Genomic DNA, 27,083 nt, shown 5'->3' on the forward strand with positions numbered 1-27,083 from the left:
AAAATCTAGAGATGTATTCTATAGGTTCAAGAGGTGGTCGGTCTCGTGATGTACCACTTTACTCTGCCGATCCAAGAGATGATCACTTTACCATGTATAACACTTATTTTTATAACTTAGAAGTTTAAAATACAAATAAATTGGAAGAAAAATACCATTTCGTTTTTCAGTATCTATTTTATTTAATAATTAACTATATTAATCACATGATTTTAGTAAATACATAAAAATAAAATAAGAAAACAATTAATTAATTATTTATTCATTTAATTATTATAACAGAATAATATATATAAATATCTGAGAATTTTGACACAACTCAACACAACTATTAGGCATCATTCGCTGACGTTTTACCAGACACATTTTATGATATCAAAAACAACCACAACATAAAAAGAAAATAAGGGTCGGACCTCATTACGAGAAACTAGTAATGGTGTACGACAAACTAGTAAATTACTATGTATAAAAATGGCATGTAATCATACCAAGTAAAATACAATGTTATGCGATGCATAAATGATAAAAATGAAATAACGGATACCAAACAAAGTCCAAAAAAATATCATCATCAACAATGGCTATCTGAGCTAGGAATGCAACATCAAATCATCGTTTGTCCATGAACATATCATCAGGAATGCGATTTGCAAGGCCGCTCGTCTCTAGATGTCATTTGGAGATGTAGCTAATCCTATCTTACTTACTGCTCTGATGACCTAGTATATTTCAACATAATCAATATAAAGCATCGTCAAAAGAGTTGAGACTCAATAGGTTATGTCAACCCAGTTAATATATGAACGTATCATTAAAACATTCAAATCACTTAATAACAAACATCCACTAGATATTCTTACACGTCGATATAAACATCATAATAATATGGTTTTGATCGTACCTCGACCAAAAACTTACAATACTATGTTAATTATTTAAGAGTTTCATAACGAATCTAAACCTGTGGCAAAATAACTCATTTCACATCAACTTATATTGTTTTCCAATATTCAACTTTATTTAACCATAGATCCAACAACTTATCACAAGCGATGCCCAACAAGATTCAAAAAAAGGTGAGAGAGATGAAACGAATACGTAAAAACTACCCATTGAAGCTCCGAAAGTTGGTTATGTATTCCAACGTCTAATCGGTATTATGGGCTTTCTTTCCTTATTGGGCCAGAGACTTGGACTTGAGCCCAGTAAGCTTATCAATTTACGGATCTGAAAATCACCTTCAAATTAGTAGACACTCTTTCCATCTGTCTGGTTGTCTTCTGTGCCAACCTTTTTTCCAATTTCACTTGTCCCTTTGCAAGTATATCTCTCACATAGTGAAGCCAAACTCATGTTTGACAAACACCACTCTAATCAATACATTGATTAGGTTTTGTGGATGAATATCTTTAAAACATCACGGCAACACTTCGATATACCTAGACTCTGAGATCTTAATTAAATTACTGATCTATGTGCTTGATCTCTTGCGGCGTCTTCAAATCTCTCTTTTATCAAATCGATCACAACATCTATATTTGATTATTTATAAGATTCGTTTGCCCTAGAGTTTATTACTTGAATAGAATCCTATAAGATATGGAAACGAAAGTTTCATCAGAAAATACACTCTTTAAGTAAATCTATCATATATATAGTTTATCAGAAATCTCAATAGTTTAGAAAAACAAAACTCTAAAATTTAATATACACAATATTATCAAAAAAATAAAATATAATTAAGAAATAAATTATATTCCTTTCGATGGTATATCGATTAAAAAAAAAAAAGAGTTCGCTACAATAATTTATGTCACCATATCTTTCTTTAACATAAGAGCAAAATAACTCAATGTCTCTCTTAATAGGAGAAAGCAACATGATATCATATCAAATTAGAGCTTCTCCATCAGATGTTTGATTGTATAAAATAGGTAAGTAATGAGTCAAATAATCACGAGTTCGAAGAGTAGCAGTTGTGGATTCCTTATACCACAAAAAAAAAAAAAGCTCTCGATTATGATAAGCGATGGGAGAATTATATATGCAGAGATTAACTACATTTCCCCATCAATTCACGTTGGTAAGTTGGTGTGGGTGTGATAATCTTCTCTGTTAGGAGAACGATCGTCATGTGGTGTTTGATTTATCATGTTGTACTGTTTAAAACATTATAGTTGTATAGATACTGGCAGTTATCGTTTTCGGTAAAGCAACAAACATTCAATCTTGCATAAGATTTTATAGAATTATTCGTAGAATTTTACTCGTGATGATTTATATCTCCGAAATTTTACATTTGATGATATCCTTTATAATTTAAATTAGCTACTCGAGACAATCACATGTATGGTATTGTTGTCTCATTCATGCATTTGTGCCAACTGAAAATTAATCACATGCAATTGTGGGTCACAAATAACTCCTTCCCACACACCATATAGCCTCTGTTTTCTTCTATGCTTTTGTGAAATAGACAAATCCTAGTGCTTGGGTGGTCTAGTTTAACAAGTAGAAGATTAATGGTGGGAGACAAATTATACTATTTTGCAATTAAATATATTTGAAATTTTATATTCTATTTTTTGAATATATGAATCTATATTTGATTTATTATTTTGTTCAAGATAGGAACTTAGGTAATGGTTTGTATTTTTGAAATATATATAGTAAAGATTGTAAAAAATGGCAAAAACTTGTGTGAGACGGTCTCACGGGTCGTATTTTGTGATACGGGTCCGTTACCTGGGTCATCAATGAAAAAGTATTACTTTTTATGTTAAGAGTATTATTTTTTTATTGTGAATATCGGTAGGATTGACCCGTCTCACAGATAAAGATTCGTGAGACCATCTCACAAGAGACCTACTCATAAAAAAATATATAAATAATTCAAAAAATATTTTAATCTAGTCGAAGTGAGTTTCACACTTCATCCGGACCTCGTTCAGACCAAACTCCAACATTTGGCACTCTTCCTTTATCAATGTGCCACAAATTACTCACTCTTATTATAGAGATCTGCATCTGGTAGGACTTGAACTTTCGAATTCGCCAATGTTTGAGTTGGAGCGCTTTAACCATTCAACCCTGAATGCAAAGAGACTCAATGAGGTAGATGTCTACTTTGCAAAATAAAATTTGACCAATGAATATAGAACTTATTTTTTTTAAAAAAAAAATGATTAAACTGAGAGAATTTTAGTATCAACAAATTATAAGCAATCGGCTTTATAAGTTTATTTTCTAAAACAAAAGTTGTCTTAACACATATAAACCTATTTACAGGAACACACAGATAGATATATATATTTCTTGTGAGACGGTCTCACAAATATTTATTTGTGAGATGGATCAACTCTACTGATATTCACAATAAAAAGTAATAATATTCTTAACATAAAAAATAATATTTTTTCATGGATGACCCAAATAAGATATCCGTCTCACAAAATACGACCCATAAGACCGTCTCACGCAAGTTTTTATCGTATATAAATAGTGATGTAATTATTTTCCTAATTTTTTTCCCAAAAAAAAAAATATATTATTTGTGTATGTATGAAAAGGTTGTTAGTGGGTGAGTGGTCCCAAAGGAAAAGGCTTGGTCTTACTTTTGACATGCCACGTGGGAGGTTTCCGGTGGCGGATTTTATTGGACAAACGGAAGTAATCTACAGGTGGCGCCGCCGTGTCGCTTGGTGGCCCATCATATGCTAGCGTCGACTTTATCATATTTATATTGGATATTTTCCATCTATGTGGTAAAGAAAGGATTTCTGATAAATTTTATATATATTTGGTATCAACGTTTTATTTATCGAATACTATCCTTACGTTAGCCAAATTGCTAATAACAAAAATATGAAAACAATCTTTTAAAGATACATATAGAGCGCATTCTCAGGAACCATTTTTATCTAATTATAAAGTCAAAATCAGTATATGAAAATAAGCATACTATTGAAAATATGAATATCATGTATAAAAGAACAACAAAGAAACGGTAATCAAACCGTGACATGTTCGAAGTACAACTTCTTTAAAACATTTTTTTCCTATCTGATGGTGTTTCGTGAATCTGGACGGACAACTGTTTCCCAGGATACAGCGGCAAAACCTTGCAGCAACTTAGCACGAAGTCAATACACCGACGAACTGAAAACATACATTCTCTTTATCAACGAAATTTAAAGGATGTCAAATGAAAAACTAACAATATGAAATGCAAGAGAATGCTGGAGAGAGATCACTGAGTGTTTGTAAAATTCATTTTATATGCTTGAAATGAAGAAATGAACGAACTATTTGTAAACACCAAAATGTACATCAAGATTCATGTAAGATTAACTGACTCAATTAATCTTCCCATTAACTCAAGAATATGCAGAACCAAAAATTTTCAATTAGCGCAAGAATGTGGAAAGTCAAAAGACACTTCCTCCACAATCATAAGTAATAACTTTCATTCAGTCTAAATTTGATTCAAATTTCCAACACTTTATTCGATTAAAAAATCCCTAAATTCTATGCATTTGGCATATCAATTAATCATTCCAAGAACTGGAAATTCGGATTTTGCATATTCCTTTTTTTTATTAATTAATTACATATCCATGTTATTTTTTAAAACATAAATAAACAAAATTATCATCTAAAAAGTAAATTTTTTTAAAGAATAATTCGAAATCATGGAGAAAATATTTTATATGAATAAATTAGAAAAATATAAAATATATTTAATTTTTAGATGAAATGGATAAAATAATCATCGAAATTTATATTATTTAAAACTTATCATATGATTAGATGATTGAATAATAGAAATATTTTAAAAACATAATGATTAATTAAAGATAATTTTTTTTATAATATCGATTTGATGTTCTAAAAATTGATTGCTTAATATATGTTTGTTGGATTGGACGCATATGGCTGATACTCATAATTAATATATATACTATTTTATAAATTATATTTTCAAAAGAAATAATAATATTTTAAACATTATTATATTCTCATAAATAATGGGAATATTTAATTATATTTTTGTGGTGCAAAAAGCCCTTTAGGATTAGTCCAACTAAGATTAAAAAATTAAGTTAATCACGCCGCAAAATCAATCATTACCACAAATTTATTTTAAAATTATAATTTAGCAAACAAATATATTTTATTAATATAATTGGAGCATGTCGAAGTCCTCTTTACCACAAGTTAATTTTTTTAATTATTTTTATTTAATTTTTAATTCTATAACATTTTTTTATATTAAAAAAAAAGATTTAAATTTTCAATGGAAATCAAGAATAAAATATGATCTTAAAATTCCATAATTGATTGCATCTTGTGATACGTAATATCTTGATATAAATACGTAACTATTATAGAAAAGATATTATAGATGATTATTGATATTGTTACTTATTCAAGTTCTGTAAATCGACTCTATAAATAGAGGTATCCAATGATGAATAAAGCACACAAAAAATCATTCTCTCTTCTCTATATTCTCTACTATTCACAACACGTTATCAGCACGAGTGCTCTTCAAGGTAAAATTTATAAATAATTTATTCTTATTCTTGTATGAATGTTCTTGAAGAAGCACAATATTTAGATTTAATATTGATGCTCCCGAAACAGCATAAATTATAGATTTATATTGATGCTCCTGAAGAAGCACAACTTTTAATTTTATGTTGATGCTCCTGAAGTAGCACAACACAACTTTATGTTGAAGATATTGATAGATCTATGAATAAAATATAGATGAATAAGATTTATCAATATTACCGAAGAATCTTGATCTAAAATCATAAAGATCTATCAATATCTATGAATAATATTGATATAAAATATAATGTTATCATATTCCTGAAGAATTTAGATAACTATCATATGTTTCGACAATATTCTTGAAGAATATTGATTATAAATATATTGTTGTTTTGATTTAAGTTTTTTTTCATATCTTGGATTGCTTATTTAAGATTTATATTATTTGATTTTGATGATTTAAATAGTCGCTAAAATATTGTGTGAATACTAGTATTTACTAGTTTTATGATAATTTTTGAGTCAATCACAACACTATTTTTGATATCAATTGGACCAAAAAATAATAATAATAATAATAATAATTCTTCACAACCGCAGCACTGGTTTGAGAAATTCTAGGTGTGTGAGTAATTTTTTTTTAAGACATAAATTTTATTATAATTTCTTTAAGTCCAAAGTGTTGGATTTTTTCCTTTTCAAGAAATATATGGCTTGTTTACGAAGTTGGGCAGGACTCTGTGATATTTGTTTTACGTATTTAGAATAATTGTGCATAAAAGAGTTTTATTTTTTTCTTTAGTTTATAATACTACAATTTGTAATTAGTGCAATTTGTAATAGATACATAAATTATTAATTGAGCACATCTCAATGTACACCTGCATCGATGTTAGTTTAACAAATAGAATAACAAAATTTCAAAATTACATAGTAAAAATAGTAACATGCATAATTTGTTATAATATTTATTTTCAATAATAGTAATGCAATTTTACTCTATTTATGTCATGATTCTAATTATATAATTTTTTTTTAAGTTGCAATGGCGAACATCACCAAACTTGAATTTGAAGCACTTGACTTGACTGGAAAAAATTATTTATCATGGATTTTGGATGCCGAGGTCCACCTTATCTCTATGAATTTAGGAGATACAATAAAAGAAGGAAATGAAATGTCCCAGCAGGACCGTGCAAAGGCAATTATTTTTCTCCGTCATCACCTCAATGATGGGTTGAAAGTCGAATATCTCACTGTGAAAGAGCCACGAGAGCTTTGGAAAAATCTAAAAGAAAGATTTGACCATCAACGAATTGTAATTCTCCCAAGAGCCCGATATGAATGGATGCACCTATGGTTACAAGATTTTAAGTCTGTAAGTGACTATAACTCTGCATTATTCAAGACTAGTTCCACACTGATACTTTGTGGAGAGAAAGTCACTGATCAAGACATGTTAGAAAAAACATTCTCCACTTTTCATGCATCAAACGTGCTCCTGCAGCAGCAATATCGTGAACGTGGATTTCAAAGGTACTCTGAACTCATCTCATGCTTACTAGTTGCTGAACAAAACAATGAGCTGCTCATGAAAAATCACCAAATGCACCCAACTGGATCCACACCATTTCCTGAAGCAAATGGAACTACATTTCCTGAAGAATATGAAATTGCATTTCCTGAAGCGAATGTTAATTCCACTCAAAATCATAACAATGGACGTGGACGTGGACGTGGGCATGGGCGTGGACGTGGCCAAAGAAGATACTATCAGCAACAAAATGAAAAGAAACATAAAACAAGCCACCAGCAGTGGAATTCCAATAATGAAGAAGCAAAGGAGAAGAGTTCCAAAGTATATGAAAAAAATGTTATAGATGTGGAATAGAAGGGCATTGGTCTCGTACCTGTCGTACGGCAAAACATCTTGTGGATCTATACCAAAAATCAATCAAGAAAAATGGAAAAATGGAGATAAATTTTGTGGACAATGATGATCCAATTGATATAACTCACTTGGACGTCTCTGATTTCTTTGCTAATCCAGATGGAAATATAGATAATTTGATTGGTGGTGGTGTGTTAGAAAATAATAAGTAATTACTTTCATTGCTCTTGTTCCTACTTTGAATTTCTATTGTTTATTAGTTTATCGTGGTCTCGTTTTTATTTTGATGTTCAGTTCGTGTTTAGGATTTGTCATGGAGGTTTATTTTGTTATTCAATAAATGTTTTCATTATTCAATAAAATATTTCCTTTGAAAGCTTTACAAAAAAAAAAATACCTTTTATTTTGAAGAATGTTATGTGTTGTACCACTATCCACTAAGCATTCATCCTGCTGTTGTGAATAGTAGAGAATATAGAGAAGAGATAATGATTTTTTGTGTGCTTTATTCATCATTGGAGACCTCTATTTATAGAGTAGATTTACAGAACTTGAATAGGTAACAATATCAATAATCATCTATAATATATTTTCTATAATACTCCCCCTTAGATGATTATCGACTCATTAAATCACTTCTAAGAGATGTGGGAGTTCAAATGCTGCCTCGTTAAAACCTTGTCAGTAAAAACCCAATGGAAAAATCTGAACGAAGGAAAAAGAGTACAACAATAGATACTCTCCCTGATCTCAATCATCTGAGATCCTTCAACTGATGCATCCCTATCTTGTGCATCAATTTCTTGAATGTTGAAGTTGGTAATGACTTTGTAAATAAGTCATCTACATTGTCGCTTGAGCGAATTTGATGGACGTCAATATCACCATTTTCTTGAAGCTCATGTGTATAGAAAAACTTTGGTGAAATATGCTTTGTTCTATTACCTTTGATGTAGCCTCCTTTTAACTGCGCAATGCAAGCAGTATTATCTTCGAATATTACTGTTGGGTCATCTTTGGCTGTTGGGAGTCCACATGGTTCTTGAATATGTTGTGTCATAGATCTCAACCACACACACTCCCGACTTGCTTCATGCATTGCAATGATCTCAGAGTGATTTGAAGACGTCGCTGTTAAGGATTGCTTCACCGACTTCCATGATATAACAGTGTCTCCTCGTGTAAACACATAACCTGTCTGGGATTTAGCTTTATGTGGATCAGAAAGATATCTTGCATCTGCATATCCGACTAAAGGAGACTTTGATTTTGTCGAATAAAATAATCACATATCAATTGTACCCCGAAGGTAACGAAATATGTGTTTTACACCATTCCAATATCTTCGGGTTGGACATGAGTTATATCTCGCTAAAAGATTAACAGAAAATGATATATCTGGGCGAGTACAATTTGCGAGATATGACAGTGCACCAATGGCACTTAGATATGGTACTTCTGGACCAACGATTTTTTTCTCCATTTTCAGGTGGTCGAAAAAGATCTTTGTTAGCATCAAGTGATCGAACAAACATTGGTGATGCTAATGGGTGTGCCTTGTCCATGTAAAAGCGCTTTAATATTTTTTCTGTATATGATGATTGATGAACAAATATTCTCTCATGCAAATGTTCAATCTGCAATCCGAGGCAAAATTTTGTATTTCCTAAATCTTTAATCTCAAACTCATTTTTCAAGTAATTGACAGTTTAGTAAGCTCTTTTGGAGTGCCAATAAGATTTAGATCATCAACATATACTGCCACAATTGCAAAACCCTCATCTGTTCTTTTTATAAAAGCGCATGGACAAATAGCATTATTTGTGTATCCTTCTTTTAACAAATATTCACTAAGACGATTGTACCACATGCGACCAGATTGCTTTAATCCATATAAGGATTTATGCAGTTTTATTGATAACATAGCCTTGGGCGCTTCACCATTTTCTTTCGATAGTTTGAATCCTTCAGGCACTTTCATATATATATCACTATCAAGTGAACCATAAAGATAAGCAGTTACAACATCCATAATCGCATATCAAGAGTTTCTGATACTGCTAAACTGATTAGGAATCGAAAAGTAGTAGCATCCATCACAGGTGAATATGTTTCCTCATAGTCAATTCCAGGTCTCTGCGAGAAACCTTGGGCTATGAGTCGGGCCTTGTATCTTACAATTTCACCATTTTCATTCCTCTTTCGTACAAAAACCCATATGTATCCTACTGGGATTACATTTTCAGGTGTTCGTACTACAGGTCCAAACACTTTATGTTTTTCTAGTGAGTCTAATTCAGTTTGTATGGCCTTCTTCCACTTTGGCCAATCATCTCTTTGTTGACAATCCTTAACGGATTGTGGTTCTGGGTCTTCATTATGTATGATGTCAAGGGCGACATTTAGGGCAAAGACATTGTCAACAATTGTGTTATTTTGATCCCACAATTTTCGAGATGATATATAATTTATTGAAATCTCATTATTTTCATGAGAATTTGATTCTTCAGGAATAATATTATCCAAGTTTGGTTCATTGATCTCTCTTGCTATATCATCCAAGATTTCTTCTTCGGGAGCTTTTGAATTTTCTTTCTCTTGTACCTTTCTTTTTCGAGGTACAATATCCTTTGAACCAATTGGTCGACCACGCTTCTGGCTTATTTTAGATTCATTTGCAGGTTGAATAATAGCTGGTCCTACGGGGACATCAATTTTTACAGGGGTATTCTCTGCATGTATATGAGACTTTGTCACATTCTTTGTATTAACAAAAGCATCGGGCAATTGATTTGCAATTCTTTGCAAGTGAATGATTCTTTCAACTTCTTGCTCACATTGATTATTTCGAGGATCATAATGAGATAGTGTTTTCTCATTCCAACAAATCTTTTGTTGTTCTTCGGGACACAACTTTATTTCTCCTAGATTTGGAAATTCCAATTCATCGAAGTGGCAATCTGCAAATCTCGCAGTAAACAAATCTCCTGTTAAAACTTCCAAAAATCTTATAATAGATGGTGAATCATATCCCACATAAATCCCAAGTCTACGTTGTGGGCCCATTTTGGTTCGCTGTGTAGGTGGGAGAGGGACTTGTACTGTACAACCAAATACTCGAAGGTGAGAAACATCAGGCTCTCGACCATAAGCAAGTTACAAGGGTGAGTATTGGTGATAATTAGTTGGCCTTATACGAATCAATGATGCAGCATGTAATATGGCATGTCCCCACACAGATGATGGAAGTTTGGTTCTCATCAATAATGGTCAAGCAATTAATTGCAAACGCTTAATAAATGACTCTGCTAAGCCATTTTGTGTATGGACATGGGCAACCGAATGCTCAACTGAAATCCCTATTGACATACAATAGTCATTAAATGTCTGCGATTTAAATTCAGCAGCATTATCAAGACGAATTGTCTTGATTGAGTGATCTGGGAATTGAGCTCTTAATTTAATAATTTGCGCAAGTAATCTAGCAAAAGCTATATTTTGAGTTGAAAGCAAACTAACATGTGACCATCTAGTAGACGCATCAATCAATACCATTGTGGGGACCCGGACGCTAATTCATTCCTTAATCGTCTTTAGGAATAATTCAAACAATTATATAATAAACAGGGTCTAAATTTTTTTTTTTAAATACAAAGCGGAAACGTAATGTAATTCAATTCAGATTACATACTAAACATAAACATATAAATCTTGTATTATCTACAAGAATTCAATTAGATTCAACTATATATCAGTGTTGAATCCTAAGTTGCTTCGAAGCCCGGATCTCCACGCTATCTAGTCCAGCCTCGTTCTCTTCTTGACCCTGATCCTATCCCACCTGTTGCCATGCACACATACAAACAAGACAACAGTCGGATAACTCCGGTGAGAATTACATTCTCAGTATAAATCATGTATACATGCAATCATAAAACAATATAAAAGCATATAACAGATATGTCTAACATGTATTCAAATCAGAATATAAATCCATATCAAGAATAAATCATATTCTAAATATGTACCATTATCAGGAACATAATTCATCATGTACCCTATTCAGGAACATAATCAATGTAACTCAATATAAACTGTCAATTAGACTCATGACTCCACATTTAAGACCAGACTCAATCCTAGTCTAGGGATCCCGGTTTCCAGATGTTGGCATTCCCATATCGACCAACAGTAATAGAAAAGACTCCAGTTCTATCCACGTCGATAGGGTATCGATCACCGGTAATAGAAGAAGCTCGGATTCTATCCACATCGGTATAGTATCGATCCCCAGTAATAGAAGAAACTTCGATTCTATCCACATCGATATGATATCGATCATCAGTAATAGAAGAGTTACAATTCTATCCACATCGATACGGTACCGATCACCAGTAATAGAAGAAGCCACCTTTCTATCCACATCGGTAGCCAAGTATCCGGATGTAACGATGTCGGTATTCCTATATCGACCAACAGAAATAGAAAAGACTCCAGTTCTATCCAAGTCGATATAACCAAACATCTAGTGTCCTGACCTAACCGTCATGGATTGTGGTCCTATCGCCAATACACTATCTTGTGACATCGTGCAATGTGCCCGTGACGATCCCACCACTATCAGGCACTTCTGTCACAAGATTACTCGTCTAATACCTGCTGTCTATAAATCAAGAGAACAAGTACATTAATCAAATCAATACAATAAGGTAAAGTATGTGATTTAGGGCAACTCGAGCCAAACCTCACTCGAGTTGTGCAATCCCAACTCAACATTAATTTATACTTTTATCTTCTCGGTCCGACGAAGACGAAGTCCTGAATTCAACTCTGTCCATTCTCAATCTGGTAATAACAATACCGAACAGACACAATATCAATATATAACTCAATTCAGAACATGTTCTAATCAATACTCAAATCAACATACTATCTGATCAATGTCAATCGACATACAGTACAACAATACAATCTCAGTCAATCGTAAATCTGATCCATATCAATCTACTGAGGTTTCGACGACATAACAATACAGTCTCGATAACCGCGTCAATTCCAACACCACAGATATAATACCAGAACTCATAATCAATATCGGTGCAACTGATAATTTCAATGATAATACAAATCTGATATCGAATCTCAGTCAAATCGATTCCGAAAATCATAACAATTACAGAAATAGTCTGTTCTTTAATCTGACTTCAATTATACGATGTCTACTGTATCAGAAACACCATACATGATTCATATTCAATTCTGACAAAATCATAATTTCAAATCGTATCTAAACGTAACAAAACTTACGTCCTGTAGAAGCCTGCGTCGATAGGAACACGGTATTGAAGTCGGATCCAAAATCAGACAGACGGATCACAATATAAAGGCGTAAGGATTTTCGTAGGATTTTCTCGAGCTTCCTCTTTCTTCGTTTCTGCCAAATTCTGAAGGATATATATATATATATATATATATATATATATATCCTAATGCATGTCTAAGCTACGTGTCTTCTTTTCACATATTTCAGGGGGCGCTCGGGCGGTCCAGAATTACCGCACGGGCGCGAGATGTTCTGCCCAAATATTTCCGGATTGCACATTGGCGCTCGGGCGATCACAAACTACCGCCCGGGCGCCGCACCTTCTGCCCGAGCACTTAACTTGTTATGCACTGGCGCTCGGGCGGTCAAAAACTACCGCTCGGGCGCCAGACTCTCTGTCCAAAATCCATTCTTGTGATGCATTGGCGTTCGGGCGGCCCTTTTCTACCGCTTCGGGCGCCAACAGTTCTGTACAAAATATGCACACTTCATATGCTTTGGCCAATCTGGTCTCAGAATAGCCCGTCTATAATCATATCAATTCATAATCAATAATCTCAGATTAACAGAATCAAAATCTCGGGCATTACAACCATGAAGTATCGAAATGGTCCACATGCTGGGTGTATATGTCCACAAATATCCCCATGAGTTCTCTCCAAGAAGGTTGGGATTTCAACATCAATCTTTGTAGGGGAAGGTCTTATAATTAGTTTGCCTTGTGAGCAAGCTACACATGGATAATCATTGTGTAAAAGAATCTTCTGGTTCTTTAGAGGGTGTCCATGTGAGTTAATTATTATTCTGTGCATCATTGTTGCCCCAGGGTGACCAAGTCGATCATGCCATAATTTGAAGCTCTGTTGGTCAACAAACTTCTGGTTTGTGACAATGTTTGCTTCGACTGTTTTTATTGTTGTAAAATACATTCCAGAAGGAAGTGCACATAATTTTTCTTTTATCTGCTTCTGGCCAGATATAATAGATGTTATGCAAAGGTATTCGAAATTATTTTCATTTAATGTTTCAATATGGTATCCATTTCGGCGGATGTCTTTAAAGCTAAGTAAATTTATACTGGATTTGCTCGCATATAGGGCATTTTCAATATATAGGCTTGTATTATTTGGTAAAATGATTTTTGCCTTTCCATAACCTTCAATAATTTTTGATGCACCCGATATTGTTGTAACATTATTTTCAGCTAATGTTAACTCCAAAAAATACCTTTTATTTTGAAGAATGGTATGTGTTGTACCACTATCCACTAAGTTGTATATTAATATAATTTGACAAAAACTCGTGTGACACGGTCTCACGAGTCGTATTTTATGAGACATATATCTTATCTGTGTCATCCATAAAAAAATATTATTTTTCATGCTAAGAATATTACTTTTTATTGTGAATATCGGTATGGTTGACTCGTCTCACAGATAAAAATTCGCGAGACCGTCTCACAGATAAAAATTCGCGAGACCGTCTCACAATAAACATACTCTAATAATTTACAGTAGCATGATATTAATAATTGATTTGATTAAATAAACATACATAATAAAATATATTATATTTTAATAATAAAATATAATAATATAAACAGTTTGTAAATATACATAAAAAGTAATTGAATTGAGAAATATGGCAAAAAGGATAATTTTAAAATTATCTACGTAATTTGCATGGAGACTCATATCACATCACTCTTTGTTTATAATTTTTTCGAACAAAAAAAATTAAAAATTTTGAGTTATACATAGGATAAGATGGATATTTAATTTATTGTTTATCAAAACTTATAACTAATAGTAACGACAAGACATAAGTCAATTTTTTTTGAACTGCGAAATAGTCAAAATTAACGTCACGAATCGATTACTCTCTCAACAAAGATCATCGGCATAAATTATATATGTTCCTTATAGATTAAGTATCATGCCTAACTTCAAGTCATACTTAATATTATAATATAATAACATAATATTATTATGGTCATTTAAATAAGTGGACCTATCATTAATTATTAGGGGGCCAATTGTAATTAATGAACAAAGAAGGGGGCCGTTTCCGAATTATAATGATCTCTCCATGAAATGGACAACTCTAGGAGATGATTAATGGCTCGGATGTCTTCAAAACGGGGTCGACAAATGGATTCATTACTAAATTCGCATTTTATTTGAAATTTCACATAAATTTATAATTAAACTCCACTTCCTTTCTTAGAATTTACAAAACATAAAAAATATTACAAAAAAATCTGCTAAAATATGAACAAGAACAATTTCTGATGCTATAAATTGGAATGATAATTTCTAGGAAAAGCTACTGGAAATATTTGCATAGTGTTGCAAGTTTTGAGTTCTAAATTGTGTGTTTATTTTCCTCTTTTTCTTCAGACTTTTGGGTGGTTTTCCCACTCCCCTCACTATTCCATTGTCTTCCAATTAAAAATAAGACTTCATTGACACATACTCTCCGGTTACTAGTATTATATTCATTCGTGTTCTCATACTATCGCTGCATTGCATGACCTCGATATTCACCAAATGAATGTAAAGAGAACCTTCTTGAATGTAGAATTGGAAGAGGAAATATACATGAAACAACCTGAGAGGTTTGTCGTATTCGGACAAGAAAAGAAGGTGTGTAAACTTGTCAAGTCACTATATGGACTCAAACAAGTACCGAAGCAATGACGTGAAAAATTTAACACTACAATGAAGTCAAATGGTTTCAAAATAAACAAGTGTGACAAATGTGTCTATATTAAAGGTAATTCAATTACTTATGTAATTGTCTGTCTTTATGTTGACGACATTTTGATGATGGGAAGTAATCATAAGTTGATTATGAATACAAAGAAAATATTGAAAAAAAATTTTTATATGAAAGAATTGGGATTATGTGATATTATATTAGAGATTAAAATCTTTAAGACACCTGATGAAATTATTTTATCACAAACTCACTATATTGACTTGAAAGATTTAGTGTCTTAAACAGTCATCTGCTAGAACACCTATATATTTAGGTTTTCATTTAGCAAAGAATAGGGGAGAACCTATCTCACAACTTGAATATGCAAGGATAATAGGTAGTCTAATGTTCTTAACTAACTGTACTCGTCCAAACCTTGTATATACAATAAATAAGTTAAGTAGGTTAACAAGTAATCCAAGTAAGGATCATTGGAAAACCTTAACAATAGTGCTTGTATATTTAAAATATACATTGAACTATGGTTTGATATATACAAAATATCTTGCAGTTTTAAAAGGATATTGTGATGCAAATTGGATATCTGACACAAAAGACTTCAAGTCTACTAGTGGATATGTATTCACAATAGGTGGAAGAGCGGTTTCATGGAAATTTTCTAAGCAAACATGTATAGCTCGATCCGTCATGCAATTCGAGTTCATTGCTTTAGATAAAGCTGGGGAAGAAGCCTAATGGTTGAGAAATTTCTTAGAAGATATTCTTTGTTGGAATAAACCAGTGCCTTCTATTATTTATTATGACAGTCAATCGGCAATAGGAAGAGCACAGAGAAGTATATACAATGGTAAGTCTTGACACATTCGACAGAGACATAATACAATAAAACAAGTGATCTCGAACGGGGTTATTTCTGTTAAATATGTGAAATCAAAGGAAAATCTAGCAGATTCATTAATTAAAGGAATAAATAGAGATTAAATGTACAAATTGTTAAGAAGAATGAGCTTAAAACCCACAAAATAAAATATTTATAAATATAACACAACCTTGTGAATTGGAGATCCTAAGACCTTAGTTCAATGAGAAAAAACTAAGTTATAAATATTAGTTTGAGTAATTGAATCAGTTAAGGATTTTCTTTGCCTCAATTCATACTCGCCGTGTATCCAAGATCAAGACAGAAATACAAATAACATCTTTTTCTTCATCCCTCAAGATTAGATCGGAAAAGTTTTAACTCCTGATCAATATAAGAGAAAAGTCGTAAAACCTTAACTCCTAATTTCTATACTTGTTTAAATTGGTCGACATATTTTTATGTTATTATAAACCTATATATCTTTGCCGTGAAATTGCAAGTCTAAGACAAAATCAATAAAAATATAATAACTTCAACGTTATCAAGAGGTTAGTGCCTTAATGACCAATTAAGTCCCCAAAATGTGAATGTCTTAGGGATAATCTTTTTATTTTACATGCTTTACCAGCTTTTGGAACTCTTTTCTTACATATAATTTTCATTAAATGTTGACTTTTGATGAAAATGACACACAATAAAATTTAAGCCTCTTGCTCAAAATTCCAACTATAGGGTTTTTTTTATTTTTTTGATGGATCCCTCATAGGGAAATCCACTAGGTTAATGGGTCCATTTTTGGTCACTTAGGTTTCATAAAACTCACTTTATATTTTTAAAAATAAATAAAAATAATGTAAGATTTAATCGTTATCACTAATTATAATTTTTAACTCTCTCGATTGAATATGAAATACATTAACTCAAAAAGTGTATTCACTTATTAAACTATTGGAATGACATCTTAAATACATAATAGTTGTAGTTAGTTTTAAATATTTTAAATATATCTAAATTTAAAATGTAGTTTCATTTGAAATTATATATTATTTTATTAATTTAATTTCAATAAATAATTCTAATATAACATTGATAAATTTATAATTAAACTTTTTAAATATAAAAAACAAGGATAAATATGTAAATTTAATTTTGATTTTTTAGATAAAATATTGAATTTGTGATGAATTTTGTGTTTTATATATCGTAATGTTTTCGTGTAAAATCTACGTTAAAATATTTAAACAAAAAAAGATAAAACACGATATTAAATTTTTGACCTACTTTACCCAAAATTGTATCATTTATCATGATTGATATATTAACGGTTATATTGCTATTGTCATAATTTTTGGTTTTGTTATTATTATTATTAAACATTATCCTAAAATTATACACAAAATCAAGGAGAATTATTGCCAATTGCCTTAATTAGGGCAAACATAATCTCCCCAAATTTGACCAGGAAAAGTTCGTGGCAATTGTGTAATTAAATACAATAGGAAGGGCATTTCTATTCAAAGGCTACCTTAGTATGTTTTTGCAGTACGAATTTATCTCATTACATGCAGCGCCTGCCAGCCTTCTCTTCTCGCTCGAATTCACTTCAATTTCTCTGCCCAAAGAACTCAAGTTCACGTGTTAATGCACACGCTCTCCCTCAATTTTCCTCCTTTGGTTTCAATTTCTTGTGTTTTATTTGGAATCACAGTGGAAATTTGAATGGAATTGGCCGGAGAAATGCTACCGGAGTAGTATTTTTCCCTGCCGTGGTTGAGAATTCAAATCAGATTATTATTTTTTCCGCAGAAAAAAGCAAAACCCAATTTTGTTTTTAACGAAAAATGCCTGAACCGTTGTTATTGGCGAACCCAGCGGCATCACTAGGAGAAAGCGAGAAGAAGACGATTCCATTTCAAGAAGGTAGCGAGGTGAAAATAATTGATGCTGCGACAACATCGACACCAAGATCAGTTATTATCATTCCCAGAAGCAAATCTCCGGCAGCTTGCCGCAGAGTGACACCCACTTCAATTTCAGTGGAAGATGGAGCTTTGGAAAAGCGTCTACGCAACGGGGACCTGTATATTGGATCTTTTTCTAGCGGTATTCCTCATGGGTTGGGTAAATATTTGTGGAAAGATGGGTGTATGTATGAAGGGGAGTGGAAAAAGGGGAAAGCGAGTGGTAAAGGGAAATTTTCTTGGCCTTCGGGAGCTACGTTTGAAGGAGAATTCAAGTCAGGTCGGATGGAGGGTACGGGCACTTTTGTTGGGTCGGATGGGCATACGTATAAAGGTTCGTGGTCCGCTGACCGGAAACACGGATACGGGGTGAAGCATTATGTTAATGGGGATTATTATGAAGGGCAGTGGAGAAGGAATTTGCAAGAAGGACAAGGGAGGTATGTGTGGAGGAATGGAAATGAGTATAATGGCGAGTGGAAAAATGGAAATATACATGGAAAGGGTATTTGGGTTTGGGATAATGGCAATATATATGAAGTGAATTGGGAAAATGGGGTTATCACTTGGCCTGATAGGAGCTGCCATATTGGTTGTTGGCCCATGGATTCTGGTAAAAAAGGGTGTAGTGATCAATTCTTGAATGGTAGTTTTCCACCTTCGCTTGATGGGAAGAAGAGATGTGAAGAGGGTTTGAAGGGATATTTTGGTCATAAGTTGGCGATGCCATTGATGGTGGTGGAAGATGAGACTGTGAATGCGGTTGTAAGTGGTGGCGGAGGGAAGATGTTCGAAAGTGGGGTGGTGAAAATTGGTGTTCCGCGGATTTGCGTTTGGGGATCGGATGGGGAAGCTGGGGATATAACTTGTGAGATTCTTGATAATATGCAGGCGTCGAAGAATTGTGGAGGATTCGTGATGGATCAAAATGGGATTAACCAGTTTAGGAAGAATATTTGTGTTTCAAACGAGGAAGTGAAGAAGCCCGGGCAGAAAATAGCTAAAGGTCATAAGAATTATGATCTGATGCTTAATCTTCAATTGGGTATCAGGTAAGAAAGAAATCAAATGCTGGTTGCAATTAATTTGTTGACTGGAATTTTATATATCATCACTTCATTGAAAGTTTGTGCTGTCATATTTTTTTAGTTTATTTATTTATAGATTGTTGTTTGCTTAGGCATTCTGTGGGGAAACATGCCTCTGTATTGAGTGATCTTAAAGCCAGTGATTTTGATCCCAAGGAAAAGTTTTGGACTCGGTTTCCTACCGAAGGTTCAAAAACCACACCGCCCCATCAATCTGTGGAGTTCCGATGGAAGGATTATTGTCCTGCAGTGTTCAGGTAATTATCCTTTGATTCTATTGATTGGTAATTGACATACATGCACAAATATGTGGTTTGTAAAACTGTGGTAGCTCTCTGAGAATTCAGATGTGATTTTCTCAAGATTTGGAGTCTTAGACGGTGATTGTTTTCTTGTGTTATCAGGCATTTAAGGAAGCTTTTCCAAGTCCATCCTGCCGATTATATGTCATCTGTTTGTGGAAACGATGCTCTTAGGGAGCTTTCATCCCCTGGAAAGAGTGGAAGTTTCTTTTATTTAACAGAGGATGATAGGTTTATTATCAAGACAGTGAAAAAGGCAGAAGCCAAGGTTAGTAGCCTACATTTATCATGTCTTAATTTTTATAGCAGAAGGTTTGATCTTTGCTCTTTGAAAAAAGATGAGAGATGTATCTGTGATTTTCTGGATTAAAGGATGGTTATTTGTTTCCTTAGGTGCTTATCAAGATGCTTCCTAGTTATTACAAACATGTGTGTCACTATGAAAATTCTCTCGTCACTAAGTTTTTCGGCATCCATTGTGTGAAACCAGCTGGTGGCATCAAGGTATGTTGTGAGTTACAATGTTCTATTCTCCTGTTTGCTTCTTGTTTCACAGTCAAATGGCTAATCGAATTCTTGTTAATATAAACCAGACAAGATTCATTGTGATGGGAAATGTATTCTACTCCGAGTATCGAATCCATAAAAGATTTGATTTGAAAGGCTCATCCCATGGCCGCACAATGGTTAAGCACGAGGGGGTGATTGATGAAACCACGACCCTTAAGGATCTTGATCTTAATTTTGTGTTTAGGCTGCAAACCAATTGGTACCAAGAATTAATGAAGTAAGTTTCAGAGCAACTACCTCCCTGTTGTTGTGTTGTATTATGTTGGCATTTTAGTAATTGTCTAATTGATCTCGACAGACAAATAAAACGTGATTGTGAATTCTTGGAGACAGAGAGGATTATGGATTACAGTCTGTTAGTTGGTATTCATTTCCGGGATGATAATACTGGAGATCAAATCGGTCTGTCGCCATTTCTGTTGCGTACAGGTAATTTTATGAGATTGTTACTGTCATGACAAAAACTACAACTCGAGAAACTGACACGAGTGTTGAAAAGATAAAAAATTGTAATGGGACTTGAAGATACTCATACAAACATCGTTGAATCTACAGGAGAGAACGATTCATATCAAAATGAAAAGTCAATGCGCAGCTATCATTTCCTTGAAGCTGAACTACAAGGCAGAGACCAGATTTTAGCTGGCAGGTATTTGCACCATCCATGTTTTTTTCTGTTTGTTCCCTCTATTTTTGTATGAATGAAAGAATATCTTAGGATTGAATTTGATATTATTAAGATTGCGATACATGGTAGAAATTATTGACTGTTAAAGCAGATTTGGTTGCATATTTATGCCAATATAATTTCACTTGTATAAGACTAAAAAAGATTTAAGAGTTTCAGTCATATGGCACTCTGCTGTTAATATAGGCCTTTATGATCTTGTGTTGCATTCTCTTGTCACCATATTGCTAGTACTTCGAATTTCAATATCTTGGTTTTCTTTGAATTTTATACGGGAGTTCTTCGCGGCTTTGTCTAGCTCCAACTGGGAAATTCATATCATGTGTTGGGGATCCAAAGGCTAAGATTTGAGAGAATTGTCCCAGGTGGAGCATATTCAAAAGATTTTTCACACCGTGTAATGATTGTTTTGTTCCATTCGGTAGAATAATTTCTGAATTTGTTGTTGCATTTGTTCATGATCAGGAAACCATCGATCAGACTCGGTGCCAACATGCCTGCACGAGCAGAGCGAGTGGCTCGAAGGAGTGATGTTGATCACTACACTCCCGGTGGATATAGCCACTCGACAACTCGGTGCAGCAGCGAAACCTACACAGTAGTCCTGTACTTTGGTATCATTGACATTCTACAAGACTACGATATCAGCAAGAAACTCGAACACGCATACAAATCATTGCAGGTTGACCCTGCCTCAATCTCAGCTGTTGATCCAAAACTATATTCGAAAAGATTCAAAGATTTCGTCGGAAGAATATTTGTAGAGGATAGATGACAAGAAGAGATCCACACCATCAAGATTCTTGAAAAGGGAGATCAAAAGATTCTTCATTGAATCTTAAGTCGCATTCGGGGAGAATACAAGCACGAAGCCAATTCGATGGCATTCCTAAACAGAGAGGATCATGGTCGATCTCTAGTGAATTATGTGCGCCGGAACCAAGTGGTTTGTGCCTTTTGGGTTCTGGGTGGTTGGTTGTTAGCAAGAATGTTTAAAAACAAGGATTGTTAAGATTTTTTTTTTTTAATCACAAATAGGAACAAGGGTATGTAAAGCAATTATTAAGTTGTACAGCTTATATATTACATTTTTTAGTGAAAAAGAAAATTATGAAATGTTTTTTTTCCCAAATATTATGATAAAATTTACGCAATGTTCGGAAAAAAAAATTAAAAAATATTTTCATTAATCACACTTATTTTTTTAAAAAAGAAAAGAAAATCAAACATTACGATCTTTAAATATTTGCAAAATTATATTTCTATATAAAATTGTTAATTATGTAATTTTGGAGTAGGTCTCTTTGTGAGACGCTCTCACGAATCTTTATTTGTGAGACATGTCAACTCTATCGATATTCATAATAAAAAGTAATACTCTTAGCATAAGAAGTAATATTTTTTCATGGATGACCCAAATAAGAGATCCGTCTCACAAAATACGGTATGTGAGATCGTCTCACACAAGTTTTAACCTAAATTTTGATAGGACATGACATATGTAATAAAAATTGCATTAAAAATGTTAAAAATATGTCTTATTTTCAAATATAAATTTTCACACACACACACATTAATTAATTAAAATTCTATTTTTTACAGGAAGGGTGGCCGGACACAGGAAAAAGAGTTGATCTTTAAACACATAAAAAGAAGAGAAAGCAATGTACATAAACCGTTTCTAAACCGGTTTCGATTTTGGTTTCGATTCAATTATCGTCCGAACAAGAAAAAAATATTTAAAGTTAGGCTTCGGTCTAATCCACAAAATGAAATCTTCAAACACAAACCAGATCGAACTCTTACAATTTCAAGTCGAAACCAAACCACAGTTTCCGGCTTCCGTCGATTTCAATTTTTTGTCTGTACACTCACGAAAAGATTCATGGCTTCTTCATTTCCTCACTTTCTATCGCTTTACATTTATTTTATAAGAGTTTGAAAAATTAAACTTGCTCTTTTTCTTCTTTTGATGGAAATCACAACAGTCACTTTAAGAGGAGCATTGCCACATCAAGTCAGGCAATGTGCACAAATTATTGATCCAAACTTAGTTATTAACCAGGAATTCACATGCCACGTGTCAGAATCCCAGATCCTGACTCGAACCCGGGTGTATATAGACAGTTTTTGCAAAAGATTATGATTATATAAAAAATGATTAAATTATAGATTATAAAGAAGTGGAGAGAAATCAGAAGTTGATATAATTTGAAAGGCAAAAACTTGTGTAGGACGGTCTCACGGATCGTATTTTGTGAGGCGTATCTCTTATTTGGGTCATCAATGAAAAAATATTACTTTTTATGCTAAGAGATTATTATTTTTTATTATAAATATCGGTAGGGTTGACCCGTCTCATAGATAAAGATTCATGAGACCGTCTCACAATATACCTACTCAATTTGAAAACAAAAGTAAAAAATTGAAAATAAAAAGCGAGTAATGTTTGATAAATAAGTGATTTTAATATTATTATCTTTTCCAACTTTTGAATTTTAATTAAATTAAGCAGAAGGTAACGTAAATCTGAATTTAAAAAATACACAAAAAATTTTTTAGTCGAAATTAATAATAACTTTTTTTAACGATTGCAAACATTTTCTTAATATTGTATTTTGGATAACTAGTCGGGTTTAAAATTTGGGTCAAAAGTATATTGCTTCTTCGTTAAAATGTTGAATAATTTGTAATTGTGCAATATGTATTATTTTTACTATTTTATAATACTTAACACCTTATACAAATTAATTTAGTATATTAATGTGACAAGTAAATTGTTTTTTTACGGTTTTACTATTTCGTATATTTCTTATGTAACTTTGTTGTGTGAGTTTATTAGCAATTTTTGTACGTCTCTTTAATTTTTTTCGATTTTTCCATATTTTATCTTAAAGTTAAATTTTTTTCTCTTTTTATAGTTTTTTTTTGGAAACGAAGGCAATCATTGGTTATTATTATTTTATTAAGCATTAAATATCTTTATTAATTAATTTTGGATTAGGTCCCTCCCTCGTGGGACAATCTCACGAATCTTTATCTATTAGACGGGTCAACCCTACCGATATTCACAATAAAAAGTAATATGAAAAAGTTCGAAAAAAATCGAAAATGTGCTTCGATATAAAAATGACGTTAATTATATATTTTGCAAAAATCCCAACTACAAATTTGAAGTCAAATCCTCGTCCTAAGAACTTTTATTAAGACTAAATTGGTAGAGAAAAATTTGTGTGAGACGGTCTCACGGGTTGTATTTTGTGAGACGAATCTCTTATTTGAGTCATCAATGAAAAAATATTTTTTTTATGCTAAGAGTATTATTTTTTATTGTGAATATCGGTAGGGTTGATCCGTCTCACAGATAAAGATTCGTGAGACCGTCTCACAAGATACCTACTCAAATTGGTATTTGGTAAAGTAATTTTTTTTAATTTATGATAGTTTTGTTTAAAAATGTTCGAGATTAGTAAAATTGAGAGGTTTACAGATGATTTTTATAAGGTTTTTTTTGGTATTTAATTAGAATATTTATTTATTTATTTTTTAATATTTTATAACATTTTTTTGGGGGGTCATTTTAGGATTCATGGTTGTCTTCATCAGACTAAAAAGTTTACCACTTTATATTGTTCGAATTTATCATTTATCGAAATTTGTGGGTCATTTTCATTTTTTTTCATTCCACCAAACCTTCAATATACTCATCGGTCTAACAATTTTAGTAGAACATGTTACATGTAGATTAAAAAATCATATACATTCATCGTTTGGTTTGTGAGATATGATTATGAATTATGCGTATTATATAGATGATAAAATCAAAATATATGGATAACAGAATGTATTACAACTCGATCATTTGTAGAAATATGCGTAATCATTTTATGACTTAACATTCACACCAAACTGTTAAAAAAATTATTATGTTTTTAGAGATTCGCTATCATATTTCTTTTAAAGCTTATCATTTAAATTATAATGTGAAAAATCTATATTTTTAAAAATATATATATAACTTGGTGTTAGAACTTTCTAAGTTGTGGTGATTTAACAAAGCTGCTTATCCGATGGATAATTACATATCCTAATTTAAATAAATTCAAGAAGAAAACTGAGTATCCACGAGCAAAAATTTTCTATGAGTCCAACTGACTATCGAGCCAAACTGATTGTGTAAGAAGAATACTGATGGGAAAACTGATCTAAGGATAACTGATAGAACATAACTGATAGTTTATTTCAGTCGATTAATCAGCCCAAATCCAAACATTCTCTGAAAAATGTCAATATACCCAGTGATTAAGAATCAAAGTCCATATGAAATATCGGATAAAGTTTTCCGTACTAACAGCCACTTATTTTCAATAGAATGTCAGAATTCACGTGCACTACCAGAATACGCTAGAAGGACGATGACATGATAACAACGACATCTATATTTGGAAACATACATATGATTTAAAAAGATTACCATTGTAGATGAAGTCTATAAATAGATCAGTTTGAAAAACTTTAAAATACTTTCCAACTCTCTAAATTTTTGAATTAACTGAATTATTGTATCTTATTGAAAAAGCTTGTTGTGAGAAAAACTAATAATAGCAAGCACACACCTGATAAGTTATTATTTGGTTGTTAAGGATTAATTCGTGCTTAGAATTTCTTCGTGCAATCTGTGTAATTGAGAGTAAGAAATCTTAATGCTCATTTTGATTAAGATTGAAGTTTACTAAGAGTTTCAATTAAGTAGTGTTAAGTTTTATTGAAGTTGGTGATTTCAATTGCTTGCAAATACCAAAATCTTTTAGTGCAATCCTTTCGTGAGGAAGAAGGGATAACGTAAGAGTATTGAAGTCTCCAAAAATATATAAACAAACATGTGCCAGTTTACTTTTTATTTTACTTTATTTACCTCTCATTTGATAACCTAAATGAGTTTTGATAAGTCCTTTTGTTCAAACAGTTTCAGTCATTTTATCTCCACATAATTTTTATTATTGAGTTACTGAGAACCTAACTGACAACAATTTCATTGCAGTGTTGCTAACCCAACCGAAATATTTGTAGCATTGTTGAGAAAAATTTATTCACTCCCCTCTAAATTTATTTCTGATCCTAACACTTAGTAAATCTAGAGGTGAGTGTACCAATTATACTACAAAAAATACAGTTAAACAATTAAACTTCATTTCTTTGACCAATTTTTTTTCAGTTGAGGAGGTGATTGTTATGATTAAATCTTGAAATCGAGACATCATTTCAAACTTGAGATCTTAGTGACAAATGAATTATAAACCATTGACGATCAATTTTAAAACCTTGGAAAACTGTGAAAGACATGGACAATTCATGAAATATTGGGATATTTGATTGTTATATTGCTATCATATTAAATAAGGACTAATCATATGGAAAATAAATTTTATGATCTCTAAAATTGTAAATCATTTTGAGCCAATGGTTTTGAGCATCGAATCTTTTTGCTCATGAAAAATTGAATATAATCCTTTTACAAAAAAAATTGAATATAATAAATAATATAAGTTTACACTATAAGCTTTTGTCCACACCATGTGACAATAACATGCATGTACCATAACACACCAAATCATCTGTTATTCTAATAAATAATAAATAATTATAATAAATCACAAATATAATATACTTTCTCTCCTGAATACTATAAATATATATAATAAATCAAAAAATTTCCTAATTACAATTTTTAAAATTATTGGTAGAATATTAAATTTGAATTTAAAAATCACTAATTTGTAATATACATGATGAATTATCATTCTTTACTTACTAGAATATATCACATTTTTAATCTTTAAGCATAATTGTTAATTTATCATGTTAGGAGAGAAACCCTTGCAAATCAATTTTCTCCCAGACTTTTTCATCTATTTACTTTATATTTCATTTCATAAACAACCCTTCATTTTAATAATAGTATGAAATTAATGCTAATATTTAGATATATATTTTTAGAATCAAATCTTTGTCTGTTTACCAAAAAATATAGTTGATTGTAAATGTGCAAGTCAAATATTTTAAATCATTCAACAGTTTAACGCTAGTATTTCCATTCTTCTCGTTACAATAGTAT

The 27,083-nt window shown here is 32.1% G+C and overlaps 2 protein-coding genes across 2 annotated transcripts; both read left to right on the top strand.

Moving 5' to 3' along the window:
* The first annotated feature begins 6,607 nt into the window (after positions 1 to 6,607).
* On the top strand, positions 6,608 to 7,453 carry LOC142521294 (uncharacterized). Its single transcript, XM_075624517.1, has one exon. It carries the CDS (start codon positions 6,608 to 6,610, stop codon positions 7,451 to 7,453), a length of 846 nt encoding a protein of 281 aa, XP_075480632.1.
* Positions 7,454 to 17,920: 10,467 nt separating this feature from the next.
* Positions 17,921 to 22,069, top strand: LOC142520609 (phosphatidylinositol 4-phosphate 5-kinase 1-like). Its single transcript, XM_075623661.1, has 8 exons — positions 17,921 to 19,372; positions 19,501 to 19,665; positions 19,813 to 19,978; positions 20,104 to 20,214; positions 20,304 to 20,497; positions 20,579 to 20,709; positions 20,836 to 20,929; positions 21,434 to 22,069. The coding sequence occupies exons 1-8, from the start codon at positions 18,201 to 18,203 to the stop codon at positions 21,741 to 21,743; spliced, it is 2,343 nt and encodes a 780-aa protein (XP_075479776.1). The 5' UTR covers positions 17,921 to 18,200; the 3' UTR covers positions 21,744 to 22,069.
* Positions 22,070 to 27,083: the final 5,014 nt, after the last annotated feature.

This window comes from Primulina tabacum, chromosome 12 (assembly GCF_025594145.1).
Source record: "Primulina tabacum isolate GXHZ01 chromosome 12, ASM2559414v2, whole genome shotgun sequence".
Classification (NCBI taxonomy): Eukaryota; Viridiplantae; Streptophyta; class Magnoliopsida; order Lamiales; family Gesneriaceae; genus Primulina; species Primulina tabacum.